Source organism: Bufo gargarizans, chromosome 3, assembly GCF_014858855.1.
Source record: "Bufo gargarizans isolate SCDJY-AF-19 chromosome 3, ASM1485885v1, whole genome shotgun sequence".
Lineage (NCBI taxonomy): Eukaryota > Metazoa > Chordata > Amphibia > Anura > Bufonidae > Bufo > Bufo gargarizans.
This window is the reverse complement of record NC_058082.1, coordinates 69,553,921-69,573,731: the sequence shown is the minus strand read 5'-3', so window position 1 is coordinate 69,573,731 and position 19,811 is coordinate 69,553,921. Positions and strand designations below refer to the sequence as shown.

The 19,811-nt window shown below is 42.3% G+C and overlaps 1 protein-coding gene across 7 annotated transcripts in view; it reads right to left on the bottom strand.

Annotated features, from left to right (window-relative positions):
- POSTN (periostin) overlaps nt 1-19,811 on the bottom strand; it is a 79,736-nt gene that overhangs the window by 17,549 nt on the left and 42,376 nt on the right. For all 7 annotated transcript variants that reach the window (XM_044285161.1, XM_044285163.1, XM_044285164.1 and 4 more), the window contains exons 14-18: nt 19,702-19,804; nt 12,156-12,223; nt 10,095-10,140; nt 3,790-3,813; nt 631-696 (exon numbers count right to left, since the gene is read on the bottom strand). In XM_044285161.1, coding sequence (XP_044141096.1) covers nt 631-696; nt 3,790-3,813; nt 10,095-10,140; nt 12,156-12,223; nt 19,702-19,804 — 307 coding nt within the window. The remainder of the gene's footprint in view (nt 1-630; nt 697-3,789; nt 3,814-10,094; nt 10,141-12,155; nt 12,224-19,701; nt 19,805-19,811) is intronic.

Sequence of the window (19,811 nt, the reverse complement as noted above, 5' to 3'; positions counted from 1 at the left end):
ACAAGTGGAATGTTATGCAATGGCCAAGTCAATCACCTGACCTGAATCCGATTGAGCATACATTTCACTTGCTGAAGACAAAACTGAAGATAAAATGCCCCAAGAACAAGCAGGGACTGAAGACAGTTACAGTAGAGGCCTGGCAGAGCATCACCAGGGATGAAACCCAGCGTCTGGTGATGTCTATGCATTCCAGACTTCAGGCTGTAATTGACTGCAAAGGGTTTGCAACCAAGTATTAAAAAGTGAAAGTTTGATTCATGATTATTATACTGTCCCATTACTTTTGGTCCCTTAACAAGTGGGAGGCACATATGCAAACTGTTGTAATTCCTACACCGTTCACCTGATTTGGATGTAAATACCCTCAAATTAAAGCTGACAGTCTGCAGTTAAAGCACATCTTAATCTTGTTTGTTTCATTTCAAATCCATTGTGGTGGTGTATAGAGCCAAAAATTTTAGAATTGTGTTGATGTCCCAATATTTATGACTGTAATCATGTTTTATTTTAAAAGCTGGTCATCTCACTGCATACATCTTAGGGTATGTTGAGCAAAAATGAAAGTTAAGGAAGAACAAATCTGCACCATATATAAAGTAGCATGCTATTACTAAAAGTGCTGCATACCTGGAATAACTCTGCGAATTGTCTCAGTTCCACCACCGATTACTTTAGTGATAGTTGTCACTGGCTCTGTTGCAAAAACAAGTTAAGTTAAATAATATACAGAGCAAAACTTTGTAGAAACTGCAAGCATCATAAAACACATTGTTGAAATTGTATTATGTCATAGGGACTATGCAATGTTTTATTTACTACATGGTGGTAGAGAAACTGAACATTAGCTGCCAGGTCTCCAGCTGATCCCTGGGTGGCTTGCTGTGATCTGTTTATTATTGGAAGACCTTTCTAAAAAACGCTTCCCCCAAAACAACCCCTTTAAAAAGTCAAATGATAGGAAGAATGACGCTACCAGCTTTTTGAAATATGCATGACTATGCAACTTTATATCTTAAAAGCTCACTGTGCTTTCAGATATGACAGATATGTCATAGGGACATGTGGAAATTTAAATCTGAGTGCTGCGATTTAACTCTCGCTTAGCGCATGCGCTCTCCTCGCTGCACAAGACGGAAGCGAGACAGGATCATAGACTGTCTATTGGGTCTGCCAAGCTTCCTGTCCTGCAGAGAGTAGAGATATTCTCCTAATCGAGCGCTTCTCTCTCCTCAGTCTAAGTTTAGTGAAAGTACAGTGACCCTTTAAATACATACTAATAGCGAAGTTAGATTCTAAGCTCAGATTGAGACAGCAAGCCACCCTGCAGAATATGTCAGTGCTATATAAGTGAATAACATAAAACATGGCTTCTCCACTGCTTTACCCAAATTATTTTTCAGTTAACCTGAGCATCAGCAGTACTTATCCCCTCCATCACTCCACCAATCCTACAATCTTGGCTGTGATCACATGACTGCCCTAGTGGCTGCGGGATCTTCCTCTGAAGTCCTAACTAGATGTGCTCCTGTTCCTTTCTGATCAGCTGCATTATGTGCATGTAGCTGAACAGCAAGACACAGGAGGACATCCAATCAGGAACTCGGTGAAAGAGCCTGCAGCCAATCAGGTGGTCATGTGATCACCGCTGAAATCCTGGAATTGTCAGTGTGGCAGAAGGGTAATAAATGCTGATACTCTCTTCCTTTACAAAAGTTAGCTCAAAGAGAGAATTTAGGTGAAGTAGCAGAAGTCCATTTAATTATGATATTCTGAATAATAATAATAATAATAATGTTGTGCAAACTAGTAGAGGAGAAACATTTCATAATACATTTTTGGTCAGACAAGGAACCAAGATTGATGCTTTTAAGTTTGTCAATTCAACATAGAAAACTGATATTTTGTGCCCAAACTCCCTTGAAATTCCTTTTAGGGATGATCAGACCCGTGTATGTTTTGGTTCGCTCATTTTCGGCTGAACTTTGGGTCAAAGTCTGGGTTCGGGACCTGAACTTGAACCTGAACCCCATTGAAGTCAATGGGGACCTGAACTTTGGTGCACAAAAATGGCTGTAAAATAGTCGTAGTAAGGGCTAGAGGGCTGCAAAAGGAAGCAAAATGGGGGTAAGAGTAGGGCAATTGCCCTGCAAACAAATGTGGAAATGGCTTAAAATAGCATAGAATAGAAAAAAAATAATAACCTTGAACTAGGAGGCAGAGGTCAAAGTGAAGTAGGAGGCTGAGGAGGCGGTGGACATGGCGGTGTAGGTAGAAGCGGCGGTGAAGTAGGAGGAGGTAGCCAACACTGTTTTTTGCGGCCGATCTATAGTACTTGTCTACTCAGCACAAGTAACAGACAGGTCCTGTGGGATCCATGCCTGGTTCATTTTAATGAACGTGAGCTTGTCCACGTTGGCTGTGGACAGGCAGCTGCCATGATCTGTGATCACCCCCACCCACCGATCTAAAAGACGGATTAACTATATTAATTTCCCTGTCACATATGCAGTGCAGGTGTACCTCACACCAAAAATGGGTATATGTCACCCACATATCTAACAGACAGATTAACTATGTTAATATCCCTGTCATGTATGCAGTACAGGTGTACCTCACACCAAAAATGGGTATATGTCACCCACCGAACTAACAGACAGATTAACTACTATATTTTTGTGTCAGGGGTACAAAGATGGTGCATTGCACCCACAAAAAATTGCTATAGGTCACCCACAGAATTAATAGCCAAACTAATTATTATATTTCTGTGTCAGGGGTGCAAGGATGGTGCATTGCACCCACAAAAATCACTATAGGTCACCCGCAGAATAAATTGCCAGATGAGATTCCTCACACTCTCCTTCACTTCAGCTGCCAATTTCCTGTCCCTGCACTACTCAGAGCTGATGGGCGGTGCTACACGTGATCCAGCTTATATAGAGGCTCGGTCACATGATGATCCAGCCAATCACAGTTATGCCATTACTAGGCATGGCTGTGATGGCTTCTAAGTGCCCACAGCTTAAAAGCTTACTGATTGGCTGCCCTGCATCCTTTCAACAAGCTTTGTTAAATGCCCACACACTGAGCCCAAACTTTGGGTCCGGGTACCCGAACTTGCAAAGTTTTGCATGGACCAGAACAGTTCGGGTTCGCTCAACACTATTTTTTACCAAACTTTTTAAGTCACCACATTTCTTTGGATTGTGAATGCGCTCTCTATTCTTTTTTTTATATTACCGATTATGTGACACAATATTTCATAACACCAATAAACCTCCTATAACACGTTTTCTCAAATGTTACAAAACAAATTTTCTCTTTAGCTCCCATACACACAGTATGTAACATGATCTATTGCATCCACTAACGTGATGAAAAACCTGAAAGGAATGTACACATTCTAACTCCAAAGTTCTTTTCAATTGCTTTAATATTCTGTTTAAGCTCAACTAAACCTCTTTTCCTTAAATAATATCTTGTTCACACATAGCCTGGAGGCTTCACAAGGCATCAGTGGTAATGCTGAATTGACAAGGCATGTTCTCAACAGTGGAATTACCCCTAAGCCATGCTGTAGGTCTTGAGATTTTTTAGAGGAGCTGTCCAGATGTTGCTTCTGCTGTCTCTTACAAGACAAGTGTGAATTTATTACACTCAAACTTGTGAATTAACCCTGTTACTAAATCAAAGATGAATACAACGACAATGCTCTTTAATGCATTACAACTCTCTCTAACTATAGTTACTTGTGCCATTGGAAATAAGCAAAATGACGTTACTTACCCTTGACTACTGTAACTTTTGTGACTAGGGAAACAAATACGATAGAAAATATGGTTATAATGCAGTCTATATTCTTCACAGTAACCCATGGTAATATGCTGCAATGTTGTATGCATGAAGTAACTATATATAGAAGAAACAATTGGGTTGTCAGGGTTGAATAAAAACTCAAGCAGCCCCTGTACATGTGCTAAAATAACAAAACAATACTCACACCGTTTTTCCCCTTCCGCTTCCAGTACTGTTCTCCAGTCCAAGCTGCTGCTGATGTCATCTTCCTGGCTGTAGTCTTGACATTCCATGCACACAGGTCATCGTGCAGCTAATCACCGGCCTCGGCAGTACATGGGGTGTACTTCCTGCAGCCAGGAAGATGACATCAGCAGCAGGGAGGACTGGAGAGCAGCACTGGAAGTGGCAGGGGGAAAAAGGTGTGAGTATCGGTTCTTTGGTTATTTTAGCACATGCATGGGGTTTGCTTGAGTTTTTATTTTACTGATAACCCCTGCAAAGAGGCATTCCCAGAAAAGTGCCTCATGTTATTTGATAAATTTGTCTTATCCTTAAAGAGTAACTAAACTTTTGTATGATTTTTTTGTGAACGTGTCCCTGATGTCCTAATAATAGTTTTTGTAACATAGTTTATTAATGTATTTTGTATTTGTATTCCACTTTTTTCTCCCTAAAGCACACCTTTCCCTGTGCGCTTAAAATTCACTTCTCTGTACACCGCTGACTTCTCAGCAGTGTATGGAGTACGGAGAACACATTTTATGAATGGGGCCTAAGAGATAAGATGCAGGACTCTTAGCTTAGCGAAGCTGGAGCCGCTCCGCTCTGATAATCCTGGCATAGCACATGGTTACAGGGTACCCATGTGCTATGCCATGTGCTATGCCAGGAGTTAGTAAACCTCTGGGGGGCACGAGCAGCAATATACGCTTCTGCCTGTACTGCGCTGTGGCCCCATTCTTAAAATGTATAGTCCGTACTTCATACACCGTCAGCAGTGTGACTTTAGGGAGTAAAATGTGGAAATATAGTAATAAACTATATTACAAAAATTATTATTAGGGCATTAGGGACACGTTCACAAAAAATATACAAAAGTTTAATTACTCTTTAAATCTAACACTTTTGTCTAGAAAATCTACTCCAGCTTTTCTACACCACCTCCTACTGGAGTCTAAATCATAAATCTGGAGTGAAACTCATTAACATAGCTAACTATGCCCCACTTTTCCACCCATATTTCAAAACTAGAGTGAGTGTTGTAAAACTGCAAAAAGTCACAACATTTAGCGACTTTTTGAAGCCAGAATTCTGGAGTGAAGGCATGATAAAGCTGCCCCACAGTGTCTTATGTGTGAACAGGAAGTCAGTTCCTCTATTCTGTGATATAAAAGTCCCAATGTAAATTTTATGGGACTGGAAAGAGAAACTGACTTCCTGTCCTATTACACCAAATGGCAAAAGGCATCATATAGGTGGCATGGTATTACGGTATGGGACACAGCCTATTTAGCCACATAGTACTTAATATGCACTATGTAGTGGGAAACACAGTGATACTATACAGTACATTATTTAAAATTAACTACATCTCCATCTAATTATATAGTTACATAGTTAATGCGTCTAAAAACAAAAGTCCATCAAGGGATAGGTGGGGACGCGAATCCCAGAGGGAAGTGAGATTCAAATTTCTACACATTTTAATAAGCATTAGTGTCGTTTACATTTAAGAATTAATCTAAACCCTTTTTAAAACTGTCCACTGTTCCTGCTGTGACCACGTCCTGAGGAAGTCTATTCCACAGATTCACAGTTCTTACAGTAAAGAAGCTTTGACGCTTAAGGAGACTGAACTTTTTCTTCTCCAGTCAAAGGCAGTGTCCCCTTGTCTTTTGAGGGGATTTTACAATAGCTTATTTTCATTTAAAGTCACGTTAAAGAGGTTGTGCCACTAACGTAAATGTATCCAACAGATATCACTGTTATATCGCTTTCTCCAAATGTCTCCAGTTATCATTTACCTTATTCTAAAGTTTTTAGCCTACCATTGCATCCTGTGGCATATCTATTATCATATTGCTGTTGGTTGTAAGCGTAATTGGTAAAAAGAACGTGGTTAGTGTCACATGATCTGCTATGTCAGCATGGGGGTTAAGAGAAAACTTCAAATAAGGTAAATTTTGAGAAAAAAAAACAATCCAAGCAGGAATGGGAGCTCAGGTAGTTGATGAAAATACACTTTAGGCCACATTCACCCAAACGTGGAACAGCTGTACCCGTTTTGCAGACCGCAAACCGTGTATCCGCAAAACACAGGCAATGGCTGTGTGCACTCTACATTGCTGTGCGTACCCATTGACTTCATGCGGCCATGTGACCATTTGTCATGGAGCCAGGGGAGCCGGACACCCCCGTGGCCTGTGATTGGTAGCGGTAATGTCAAACCGGATGTGACATCGCTGGAGCCCAGCAGAGAAGAAGCTGGGGGCCCGTGCCATGAAACAGGTAAGTCATCTTCCCTTTGCAGGTCCAGCAGAATTGGTGATTTGCTAACCCCTCCATTCTTGTACAATCTCTTTAAGGGTGGCACTGTAATTACCGTACAGAATCAGGAGACGAATTGGAGACCCCCTTTTGTTTTATTTTGATATCACACATCTTTTTCTCTGAATGACTCTTAAAATAATGCCAAACCTAGACAATAACGTTAAAAGAAAATAGAAGGAAATCTTGTCCCCACTGTCATAGTTTTATAGAAATCTTGCAGAGAAGACAGGGGTTCACTGCCTCAGACAGAAGCTGGGACAAGGCTTATCATTTACTGTTATTGCAGACAGAGCAGTGGGATACAGCTCCTTCCACAGCCGGTAGTAAGAAGTAGGAAATGACTGACCTCCTGGGACACATAAAGACTAGTTCTTTATATTTCTCACAGTTAAAAAAAAAAAAAATATGATCCACGGAGAAAAGAATATAAAAAATGGAGCTGTTGTGATTTCTTAACATTTTTGTGTATTTTCGACATTTAAGATATGGCTACATGGCAAGATGCAGTCACATGACATACGATGACAGTCACATGACATGTTACTACATCACACCTAGTAATAATGTGGGTATATTCACATGGACAAAATCTGCCACAGAAAACAGCAGTTATCGTATATCAAAATTTCGCCAACAGCTTTCCATTGACTTCAACAGGAAAAACATAATTTTCTTCTGCCACTGAAGAAGTGGCACGTTACTTCTTTGTGCTGTGTTCCTTATTAATGTCAATAAGGAAAGGCTAAATTAGCTGACTTTTTAAAACATTTTTCAAATTTTTCTGCCATACAAAAGCATACAGTACCCTTAGACCAGGCATGCTCAACCTGCGTTCCTCCAGCTGTTGCAAAACTACAACTCCCATCATTCCCTGGCAGCCTACAGCTATCATCCTACAGAAGGGCATCGTGGGAGTTGTAGTTTTACAACAGCTGGAGGGCCGCAGGTTGAGCATCCCTGCCTTAGACCAATTAGCCTACTGATCTGCCACAGTACAGCGGCTTTCACCCTTGTCAATATATCTTCGATGGGGTTATGTTGCAACTTGCAAGCTGCCACGACTACAACACAAGAGTCAACTAAAAGCACAACATTTAAACTTTAAAATAACGTTTTTCTGGTTTAGTTTTAATGTGCATACTGCCAAAATTTCCACTGTATTTTTTTCTGGTTTGGGTTAGTTGAGAGTCATCAAGGAGAGGAAGTTAATATTTTGGTCTAAGATCTAAACTTTTGGGCAAATTACTAAACAATTACCATTATATTGTCAAATGGTTATACAGTTAGTTGGTTGAAGAGAGGTGTGCATCCTTCAAGATTTAACTTTAGTGGAAACTAATACTGCAAAATTAGACTTGTTATATATTTTTAAAAACTAACTTAGGCTAGTTTCACACCGCCATTACAGACTTCTGGCAAGCTGTTCCGGCATAGAATGATGGGTATTTGCCAGACAAAAAACACTGTGTGCAATGGTATTCATCCAGAAGATTCTTGGCATAATTACGAGGTTGCAGCCAGTTCTCCTCTGGACTTCAATATAGTTAATGGGGCCAAAAGGAATTACAACAGTGTCTGGCAATGCCGGATGCAGCAGGCTGCTCCCTGCCGGAACAGCCTGTTGGATACTAGTGTGAAACTAGCCTTACTTTATTTAAAATGTTTTTATAATACATTGTGCAAAATTTGTGAAACATTTTTCACTTGACTTTTCAAAGCTATTTAGTTGCAAAATAAAAATATACAGTACAGACCAAAAGTTTGGACACCCCTTCTCATTCAAAGAGTTTTCTTTATTTTCATGACTATGAAAATTGTAGATTCACACTGAAGGCATCAAAACTGTGAGATTATATACATAACAAAAAAGTGTGAAACAACTGAAAATATGTCATATTCTAGGTTCTTCAAAATAGCCACCTTTTGCTTTGATTACTGCTTTGCACACTCTTGGCATTCTCTTGATGAGCTTCAAGAGGTAGTCACCTGAAATGTTTTTTTACTTTACAGGTGTGCCCTGTCAGGTTTAATAATTGGGATTTCTTTCCTTATAAATGGGGTTGGGACCATCAGTTGCGTTGTGGAGAAGTCAGTTGGTTATACAGCTGATAGTCCTACTGAATAGACTGTTATTCAGCTAAGTAAAGAAAAACGAGTGGCCATCATTACTTTAAGAAATGAAGGTCAGTCTGTCCGAAAAATTGGGAAAACTTTGAAAGTGTCCCCAAGTGCAGTCCCAAAAACCATCAAGCGCTACAAAGAAACTGGCTAACATGCGGACTGCCCCAGGAAAGGAAGACCAAGAGTCACCTCTGCTGCGGAGGATAAGTTCATCCGAGTCACCAGCCTCAGAAATCGCAGGTTAACAGCAGCTCAGATTAGAGACCAGGTCAATGCCACACAGAGTTCTAGCAGCAGACACATCTCTAGAACAACTGTTAAGAGGAGACTGTGTGAATCAGGCCTTCATGGTAGAATATCTGCTAGGAAACCACTGCTAAGGACAGGCAACAAGCAGAAGAGACTTGTTTGGGCTAAAGAACACAAGGAATGAACATTAGACCAGTGGAAATTTGTGCTTTGGTCTGATGAGTCAAATTTGAGATCTTTGGTTTCAACCACCGTGTCTTTGTGCGATGCAGAAAAGGTGAACTGATGGACTCTACATGCCTGGTTCCCACCGTGAAGCATGGAGGAGGAGATGTGATGGTGTGGGGGTGCTTTCCTGGTGACACTGTTGGGGATTTATTCAAAATTGAAGGCATACTGAACCAGCATGGCTACCACAGCAGCTATTCCATCCGGTTTGCGTTTAGTTGGACCATCATTTATTTTTCAACAGGACAATGACTCCAAACACACCTCCAGGCTGTGTAAAGGCCATTTGAACATGGACAGTGATGGGGTGCTGCGCCAGATGACCTGGCCTCCACAGTCACCGGACCTGAACCCAGTCGAGATGGTTTGGGGTGAGCTGGACCACAGAGTGAAGGCAAAAGGGCCAACAAGTGCTAAGCATCTCAGTTGAAAGACCATTTCAGGTGACTACCTCTTGAAGCTCATCAAGAGAATGCCAAGAGTGTGCAAAGCAGTAATCAAAGCAAAAGGTGGCTACTTTGAAGAACCTAGAATATGACATATTTTTAGTTGTTTCACACTTTTTTGTTATGTATATAATTCCACATGTGTTAATTCATAGTTTTGATGCCTTCAGTGTGAATCTACAATTTTCATAGTCATGAAAATAAAGAAAACTCTTTGAATGAGAATGTGTGTCCAAACTTTTGGTCTGTACTGTACATATATTTATAAATTTGCAGAAACTTGCTAAAAAATAAAAGTGCTTTATTCCCCTTCAGTCTCATCCAGCGGTTTCACTCATTATTGAAAGTCAGCATATTAAAATTATACCCACTTTTGAACTTAACACAAAAATATGCTGCAGTCAAGCATTTTGATTTCAACGAGACCCATAAATATTTACCAAACCACATTAAATTGGAAATATATAAAAGGAAAAAGTTTCTCTCTTTTTTTTTGCGGTATAATTTACCAAGCAGAAAATGAGGGCATATGCCAAACCATGCAAGTACTGTGCCAGAACTAAATGAATAAGGACAGAAATGAGCAATTGCTGCTTTTGATGAATTTTCTTCTTAATTGAAAAATATTTAGATTAAGTCATTTTTGCTAAAAATATTTATCTATAGATGAGATGCTCAGGAGAGGATCCTGTTACTTACTGTATTTGGTTAGAGGGATTTCCTTAAATGTTCTTCCTCGGACAAACTAAAACATAACAATACATTTGACATATTAGAAAAGGAAAAAGAAAGCATCATCTATGTTAATAAAATAAACAGTCATTGTGTTAAAAAGTCATAAAGACATATCAAAAGTGTTGATCGGTTGGGGTCTGTGTTGAGGTCACTAGAATGAAGAAAGAGAAGGGTTTGTATATCAATCTCTCTGCCCCAAGGTTAGCGATGTGCAAACGCTTCTCACTCCTTATTTTAGCGATCAATGGGGATTTCAGCAATGAGCTGACCTCAGTGATCTGACTACCGATCAAAACTTTTGCTATATCTCTATGACATATTAATATATTTTTTTTTTAAACCCAGCTACACTTTTATTCAGTTCATTTATGGTGAAGTGTAGTGGTATTTAGGCCAGAGGGTAAGCAGAAGGGTTGTTTATATTTTTCTGGATACATAGTATACATTTTAAGGAATTGACCCACAAAAAATATTCTTAATTTTTCAAGCCTGAATCAGAATACCTTTTGTTATTGCATGTTATTGAACATGTAGTATAGCCACTGAGTTAAACAATGAAACATATCTGTATAGCACCACCTGCTGTTTGTTCTTTTTGCTATTTCTCTGTCCACCTCAGTAACATCACTGCGGTGGAAACACATGTTCAGTTCCATCTTTCAACTGCCAACAGCCATTTTACAAGACAATTAAGAGCAAGATATGGCATAAAAGCCCCACAGAGGAAAAAAGAAAATACATGGACAGATTTGTGTGGGAGTGCTGCTTTGGCCATTGGCTGACTATTCAAAGAGTATGGAGTTCTTCCAAATTTTCCCCAACAGGAAATATGGAATTACCATGTTAAAATTACAGCCTCTGTTCTTTTTTATAGGAGAAAGATGGATGCATGAAAGGAAATTATCCCATTAGTGAAATGTATTTGATATTTCAAGGTAATTTCCATTTAAAGTAGTTCTCCAGGCATTTAACATCGATGACCTATCCTCAGAATAGGTCATCGATATCAGACAGACAAGGTCCGACACTCGGCAACCCCCCGGCTGATCAGCTGTATGAATGGAAAGCACTCGCAGTGTGCACGCTGTGGCTATATCTATGGCAAAGCATCTGCGAGCAGGAAGAGAGAGGGGAGACAGCACTTGCACACTGTGTGCGCCTTCCCTTCATACAGCTGATTGTCAGGGGTGCCGGGTGTCGGACCCCCGCCGATCTGGTATTGATGACCTATCCTGAGGATAGGTCATCAATATTAAAAGCCTGTGAACCCCTTTAATTAGCCCTGCATCAGACATGTGTCCTTAATTGTAAAGATTAATTTGACTGCAGCCAACTGGCCTACTAGTATATTATTTGGGCCTAAATTTAACAATTCACATGGAACCAAATAGAAGAAAATGCCAGAAATACATGTTAAAGTGTTACTACCTCAGGCTATGGGACTGTAAATTCAAGCAGGCATATCTCAGCACAGAAGATATTGTGCAATAACTTAAGGTGAAGTCAAAATATCAATGTTATCTTCATTATATTAGAATATGTTTCATCTAAATTTACCCTAAGCAGCTGCATCTTTCATTATGTTGTGGTGCTCGTTGGTTGTATCACATGACTTGGAAAAACTGCTCTTACTTCATCCTCACTGCATGATGGACTCATTTGTGTGGAACCCATCAATGGTTCTTCCCCTACCCATCCAAATTCATAATTATCATGGACTTGGCGCTCTCTGTTGCCTTCTTATTAGTGGGGACAGCTTTTATTACCACTGCTGATAAAACAATAGATCCTCTTGGATTTTTTCCTCAATCATTTTTACTGTTTGTTATTTTGGTACATGACTGATGGAAAAATAAGTAAATAAAACTATTTCCCCCCCAAAAAGTAAAAAATAAAATAAAAAATGAGAATATGTTTCATTCTGGAAAAAGGATTGTTTCCTAGCGCAGGCAAATATTAAAGGGAGTGCATTTTTTACTGTAAATTTTATGTCCTGGCTCAATCCAGTGAAATTATGTAACATACCTTAATTGTGAAATATTTTATGATCTTGTTAAGAATTCCAAGGAGTTGTTCATTGCCAACAGACACGTCTAAAAGAAAAGTCACAGCAATTTATTTAGAAGCTGAATTCTGCAGATTCAGATACAAAAAATAATTGACCTAAATAATAATAAGTAAAATCATCATATTAACCCCTTCACCTGTATGTATTTTAGGGCTTTCATTTTTTTTGATAGCTGCCTTCCAATGGCTTGTCTTTTCCAGAACATGTTGGAGTTTTCAATAGCAAAAAAACAGCAATACTGCCACTGCCAGTTTTTATGCTATACATTTTGCTTATTCTATGGGTTAGTACTCAGCACAATTACAGTAATAAACTAAATATAGATAGATAGATATGGCCCCTCACAGAGGTTGCACTTACCTCACTCCTTGGCACCCGCGTCGCTTCTCATACGGCACGGCCACCACTACATCTTCCTGTCATGCGGATGAAAACCTCTCGCGTCGTGCAGATGAGGGCAACCTATAGCAGACCACGATGGGAATGAGCCTCCTTAGCATTGCTGGTGATGCAGCAGCAGCTGTGCCAGTAGGAGAAACTGGGGAGTGAGTGCTGGGGAGCGAGGTAAGTACAACCTCTGTGAGGTGCCCGGGCATATGGAGGGGCATTATAGATCTTGGATAACCCCTTTAAGGGCAAATCGAAGTTGACGAAGTGGAATTCGATTCCAATTTCAGGAAAAACTCGATTCACACAAAATCCGAATTTCCTCACTCATCGTGGTAACGAATAAATTTTTTTCCTAAAATGACTGCTGCACATGTTAGGACACGGAGCAAAGAACTCTGGGAATGACTGATCATCACCCACAATGCCATGCATGCAGCCAATCAGCAGGCAGCCCTGTGATGTCCCAGCCCTATAAATAGCCTCATCCATCTTGGATGCCGTAATTTTCCAGTGTGCTTAGTGCAGAGATGTTATCAGGCGCTAGGGACAGTGCTAGGTAAGACTTTATTGTGCTAAAAAAACTATAAGTTCAGGGAAAGATTATTCAAGGTGTAGGGAAGCATAGGGAGACATCATCCACGCTATAAAAGGAGAACAGAGTGCAATAGGAGAGTGTACATCCTGGGTAATAGGAGCGATTACTATTACACCTTGCTGAAATTATTAGGGATCCAAATTGCCATTATACTGCTGCTTCTTTTTGGAGTGCAAGTGCAGTGTGATACAGCCATTTTCAGGGTGCACTTATAGGAAATATTAACTGTTCTGCCGTGCATTTAAATTGTCTGCTGTTTCTTTTGGGATGTATTAGTGTAAAAAAAAGGACATCTTATTTGCCGTTCTGCGGTGCAGTTACATTGTACTACAGCCTTTTTTGGGGTGTATTAGTGTAAGAAAAGTACATCTTATTTGCCGTTCTGCTGAGCGTTACATTGTACTAAAGGCCTTTTTTGGGGTGTATTAATAGTATAAAAAAGTACATCTTATTTGCGGTTCTGTGGTGCAGTTACATTATACTACAGCCTTTTTTGGGGTGTTTTAATAGTATAATAAATACATCTTATTTGCCGTCCTGCAATGCAGTTAGATTGTTCTACAGCTTTTTTGGGGTGTATTCATTTCCTTGTAATTTAATAATTTTATCTAACAGTATGTCCGACAGACAAGTGACAGGCCCTTCAAAGGAAAAGGGCAGTGGCCAAAATGTTTCTGGCGCAAGCACAACTAGAAGCAGAATAAGGGGGCGTGGAAGCAGGAGAGGCTGACCTCCAATTGTCAGCTAGCGGTCTTGTCTTGACTAGCAACCCAGCGGTGCTTGAATGGTTGACTCGGTCTTCTAAGTGACATCAAACACCCCCTAGAAAGAGCTGGTGGGTTCTTCAGGCACAACGCTTAGTTGGCATAGCCCGGGACATCCACATCAGGAGAAGAGGGTGGCATCTTGAGAATGAGGCAGCGGCTGAGCCAGCAAGGTGGTAGCGTGGCCGGGAGTCAGCAGGGTGGCAGCAGTGGGAGGTCAGGAGCCGTGCCATGGTTCACGGAGGCAGCGGTAGCAGGCAGTCAGTACAAAGTGTTGGGGGAAAATGCCATACTCAGCGGTGTGTCAATATTTTGTTAGGCCGCCACTGAATCACCCAGTGGCACACACTTGATTTCATGAAGTCAAACTCCACCACCTCAGCTGAAGAGAGCTATCCGTCGTTTCCATCAACTGCTGGTCTTGATGTTCCTGCTCCTCCTCCTTCTTGTCAGTTATTCCATCAGCAATCGATCACCAAAGCAATTGCCAAGAGACTAAAGTATGTGTGCACTCATCCAACGGCGCAGAAGCTGAACCTGTTCAGCAGTCCTTCCCTTTCAAAGTGGTAGACTCTTCACCTTTCAAAGAACTGATGGCTTGTGCCGAGTCCCAAGCCGTCTTTTTGTGTGAAAAAGGCAGTACCAGCCCTGCACACATACGGTATGTAGAACAGAAAGCGGGCCAGTCCTTGAGCCTGTCGGTGTCTGTCAAAGTGCATGGCAGCACCGACGCGTGGAGCTGTAACTACGGTCAAGGACAATATTTGTCCTTTACGGCCCAACGGGGTAAATGTGGTTCCTGCCCAGCCACACCAGCAACTTGGCCAGGTGACGCCACTTTTGCCTTCTTCGTTCTCACGCCGTTGGTCCTGTGACAATGTCCAGCTCTGCTTCCTCATCCTCCACCATGTCCTCAGCCTCCACTGCAGGGACAATTCACAGTGCCACACCAGTATACCACATGTGCAGGGCACGGCAGTGTCACTCTGTTCTGCACCTAGTTTGCCTGGGCAAACAGAGTCACACAGGGGATGAACTGTTCTGTGTCTTTCATCAAGAAATTGAATCCTGGCTTTCTCTTCGAAAACTCTAAATCTGAACCATGGTGACTGTCAACGGGAAGAACATGGTGTCGGCGCTGCGTAAAGGAGGGCTGAGCCATGCACCTGCATGGTGCACGTGTTCAATCTAGTTGTCAAGCGGTTGCTGAAATCTTCCACCTATCTGCAAGACATCCTGAAAATGGCGAGGAAACTTTGCATGCACTCGAGCCACTTGTACACCACCAAGCACACCCTCCTTGAGCTGTGGCAGCAGAACAGCATCCCCCGACATAGCTGATAAGCAATGTTTCCACTCATTGGAATTTTATCCTTCATATGTTGGACCGACTATACGAATGACGAAAGGCCATAAACGATTTCTTGATGATCCAAGCGGACAGGAGTACTCCCCTGTGTAACTTTGATGTCAGCCAGTGGCAGCTCATTCATGACACCTTCCTTTTGCTCAGGCCCTTTTAGGATGCCACGTTATTTGTCCGTCGTTAGGACTATGGGATGAACAATGTCATTCCACTGCTTCATATCCTGGAACAGAAGCAGGTAAATCTGGCTGGTAAGGGGACTAATGACGTGGCGTCTACTTCTCACGCCCACATGACCCTGTGGGGGCTGAACTGGAGGAGAAGGAGGACATTGGAACACAAGTAATGTGTAGCGAAATGGGTTGTTTTTCTACACAGGTAACAGGAGAAGAGGAGCAGGAACAGCCGGAGGAGCTACAGGGCGATGAGGCAGATTACCCAAACACACCGTGGCAGTATACAGTAAAGATGGAGACGAGGAGTCCCCTCGAGTCACTTGCGCAAATGGCCCGATGCATGCTCACTTGCTTGCGTAGTGACCGCCAAATTGTCACCATTTGTCAGAGGGATGACTACTGGCTTTCCGCCATGTTAGACCCTCGCAACCCGTCCAAAATGGGGCCTTTTTTTTTACACCCGCTGAAAGGGAGGACAAATTGAACTACTATCGAGACATCCTATTTAGTCAGTTGGCTGCTGCCTTTGTGCACCATCACCCATCCTAATGCAGTTCTGACCAGGGGGGCCCTCTGCACTCACGTTCCACTGCCATGGCTGCTGTACCAGCTCCACCAGCAGCAACTTAAGTCTAGAGTCGCTGATGAGCAGTTTTCTTCACCTTCCTACTGAAGAAACTATTCACTAGCAGCAGCAGCTAGACACAGAGCAAAACCTGAACCAGCAGGTTGTGGAATACTTGGAGTGCACCCTGCCACCCCACATTGAATATCCACTGGACTACTGGGCAGCCAAACTTGATTTGTGACCGCAACTGTCCGTGTTTGCCCTGGACAAGCTTTGCTACCAGGCCAGCAATGTGGCATCAGAGTGGGTGTTTAGTGCGGCAGGGGGCCATAGTTACCCCAAGAAGAATTCGTCTGTCCACCAAAAATGTTTAAAACTGGGGGGGCGGAGCCTGCGGCCGAGCTGAATGGCTGTGTGAAGCAGGAGCTCCGTTTGAAAAGTGCCCTTTCAGCTTGGATTTCTGCTTGATCAGGTCCGGAATGGTGAAAATCGGAGGCCCTAAAGCAGGGGAACCTGCCACTCAGCCGAAATCGTCCACCTCGTCCGGAGACATGGATAAATTTATAAAGAAGGCTGCTGCCACCTACGCTAGCAGGGAGACTAAGATGGCGCCGGCGTCTCCTCATGCGGCCGGCCGAAAACAAGGAGAGCCTTCTCTTGGAGCGCAGGGAGGTGAGGACGAATCTGACTCCCTCCCGATATCCCGCTCTTACCTTAGAGACACGCTGACGGCCTCCCTAGCGATGGCGCTAGAACCCATAAGTGCCGACATAGGTACGATTAAGCAGGACGTCCGCCATATTGGCCGCAGGGTTGAGGCCCTAGAGGACACGCAAATTGTCCTATTAGATCACCAAACGGCTGTTGCGCAAAAACTACAAGCAGTCCAGCTAAATCTGAATTCGCTGTATAGCGCATTAGAGGATCAGGAAAACAGAGGTCGCCGCAATAACCTCCGCTTTAGAGGAATACCAGAAACGGTTGCCCAGGGGGACATCCCCAATACTGTAGTTCAGATTTGCCTTAACATACTGGGTCCTGATTCGGTACACGAGGTCCTTCTAGAGAGAGCTCACAGAGCCCTGAAGCCAAAACCAGCACCTACAGCACCACCCAGAGATGTTATTGTTAAATTTTTGAGTTACCCAGTAAAAGAAGCGGTGATGTCAAAAGCCAGAGGCATGCAGTCGATCAAGTGGGACGACCATGAAGTTCTAGTTTTTCAGGATCTGGCCCAATCTACGCTCAGGAAACGGAGAGCTCTTAAACCACTGACGGATTGGCTCAGGAGACACAACACTATGTACAGATGGAACTTTCCTTTTGGACTTTTGTTTGTCTATGAAGGACGCAGGATGACCATCTCCTCTCACCTGGACTTAGACCCAGTTTACGAACACCTGAACATTGCCCCTATGGACATACAGGACTGGGATCCAGTACAAGAGCTAGGCGGCCTACCTGCCCTCCCACCTGCTGAATTGTGGGATAAACAACACACACCTAAGCAACAAAGGTCCAAAAGAGGCAACCTGAAAACGACTCCAAGAAGACTGCCTATGGGAGAGTGAAACCGCTGATATTTATGGTATCATGTATGTTCTCTGGCCCTCCTCTATTTGAGACATTCTCCGGATACCTTTTCCGGCTCCTCTTTATCCTATCCCTTCCCCCTCTTTTCGCCTCTATCACATATCATATATACCTCTACTGGTCTCTATGGACCTTTCTCAAGTATTAAGGGCACAGAAACGGTGCCTTGATTTTTCCCCCCTAAACATACTTTCTTGCCTTTCAACTACCCTTTCCCCACTCACGGTTATTCCGAGAGTACTTCATAACATGTATGTTAATTTCTTTTTTGCATACCTTTTGGTTTTTATTTTCCTCCACCTGACCATTATGCTGGATGTAAAGCATAAGAGATGGTGGTACTGTTGTCTCATGTTCATATTTGTTCTTAGTATGAGTAGATGTCATGATGTCTATATCTTGATTATGTATCTTTTGGGATTTACAGATGACGAGGTGGTGAATGTATTCTGGGGGGCACGTCTATCCCCTTGGTCCCTAGCTGTCCCAATTTTGATAATGAAATTAGCTGCTTTTTTGATATGGAAGGGAAATGGCGGACTTGACTGTAGTCTCATATAATGTGAAGGGTTTTAACGCGCCCTCCAAAAGATGCCAGATCCTCTCATTCCTCAAAAAAAAAGATTGCTCCATTCTGATGCTGCAGGAAACGCACTTTAAATATAATCATTACCCGAACTTATCCCACTCCAGGTTTCCGGTGTGGTTCCATTGTGGCTCAAATTCCTCTGCCTCCAGGGGAGTCAGCGTGGGCCTCAGGGGGGACGTGCCCTTTCAGTTGAACTCTCAAATATTAGACCCAGATGGCCGCTACATCCTAATCAAGGGCTTTATTGCTAACCAAATGTATACGCTTATCAATGTCTATGCCCCAAATACTAACCAGCAGAACTGGTTTAAAAGCCTCTTCCCAATTATTGATTCCTTTAAAGAAGGTGTTACTATAATGGGCGGAGACTTTAACCTAAGCTTAGACCCTCTGATGGATTCAACCTCCCAGAGATCAGCCCTTTCTCACAAGGCTTTAGTGTCCATTAAAAAGCAGTTCCACAATCTAGATCTTATGGATGTTTGGAGGTCCCTGAATCCAGAGACTAAAGACTATTCCTTTTTCTCACATGTCCATGGGACTTATCATAGAATAGATCACATCATGATATCTAGGGAACACATTCACCTATGCCTTAAAGCTTGGATTGATTCTATCCACTTATCTGACCATTCCCCTGTAATGACTATCATATCCACTCCTCAAATGATCCCCAAGACTTTCAATTGGAGGCTTAACGAGCAATTGTTATCCTCAAAAGAGCAGATTTCAGAAATACAGAAATCCATGGAGGAATTCTTTACTTTAAACGCCCTTCCAGAAACCTCCCCACACGTAGTTTGGGACACGCATAAAAATGTTTAAAACTGACCTTTTGTGAAGATGAATTGGGCGTGGATCAGCCAAGATTTCCACACACCAGTGCTTGATGCCTCAGACTAGATCATCCATGGTGCCACCTAACCTTTGTCAAAAGAGACCTGTTTCTTCTGGCTACATGCTTCAGTCACTATTTTGATGCTGCCATCTGCCTGATGCCACACCTGCTGTCATGTGCTCCTACGGCCACCCACCATCTTCAGCTGATACTGGTATTTCTACCCACCTCCCCACTCTGTCACCGGGCCACTCTGTGGTCACCTCATGCTTCTGCTGTGGGCCACTCTGTGACCTGAATGGACACCGCATAATTATACTACTTTAAGTGGTGAGCATAAATCTTTATAGCAACAACATTTGTTTCAAGATCGATCTCCCAGTGATCAACTGTACGAAAAAAAGATTTCTTGTTTATAAGGTATTGTCATGTGTAGAGACAACAGTGTACCTCCAGTTATAAAACAACTTCCATAAATGAATAGCACAGATGACTATAAGTAACCTTGTAATATATTGTTAAAGAAAAATGCTTCTGTCTGCTTTTACCAGACTGCTAATATTTATAGGTGTGGCACCATTTTCGCCTCTGTGATTTACAATAGAAATTTTTTAGTACTCTTACCTGTGGGGAACAGCAGCTTGTCTACAACATGAAACACACCATTGGTTGCCATTGAATCTTTTTCTTTTGCGAAGACGTCATTCAAAGAAATGGAGTCATTAATCTACAGG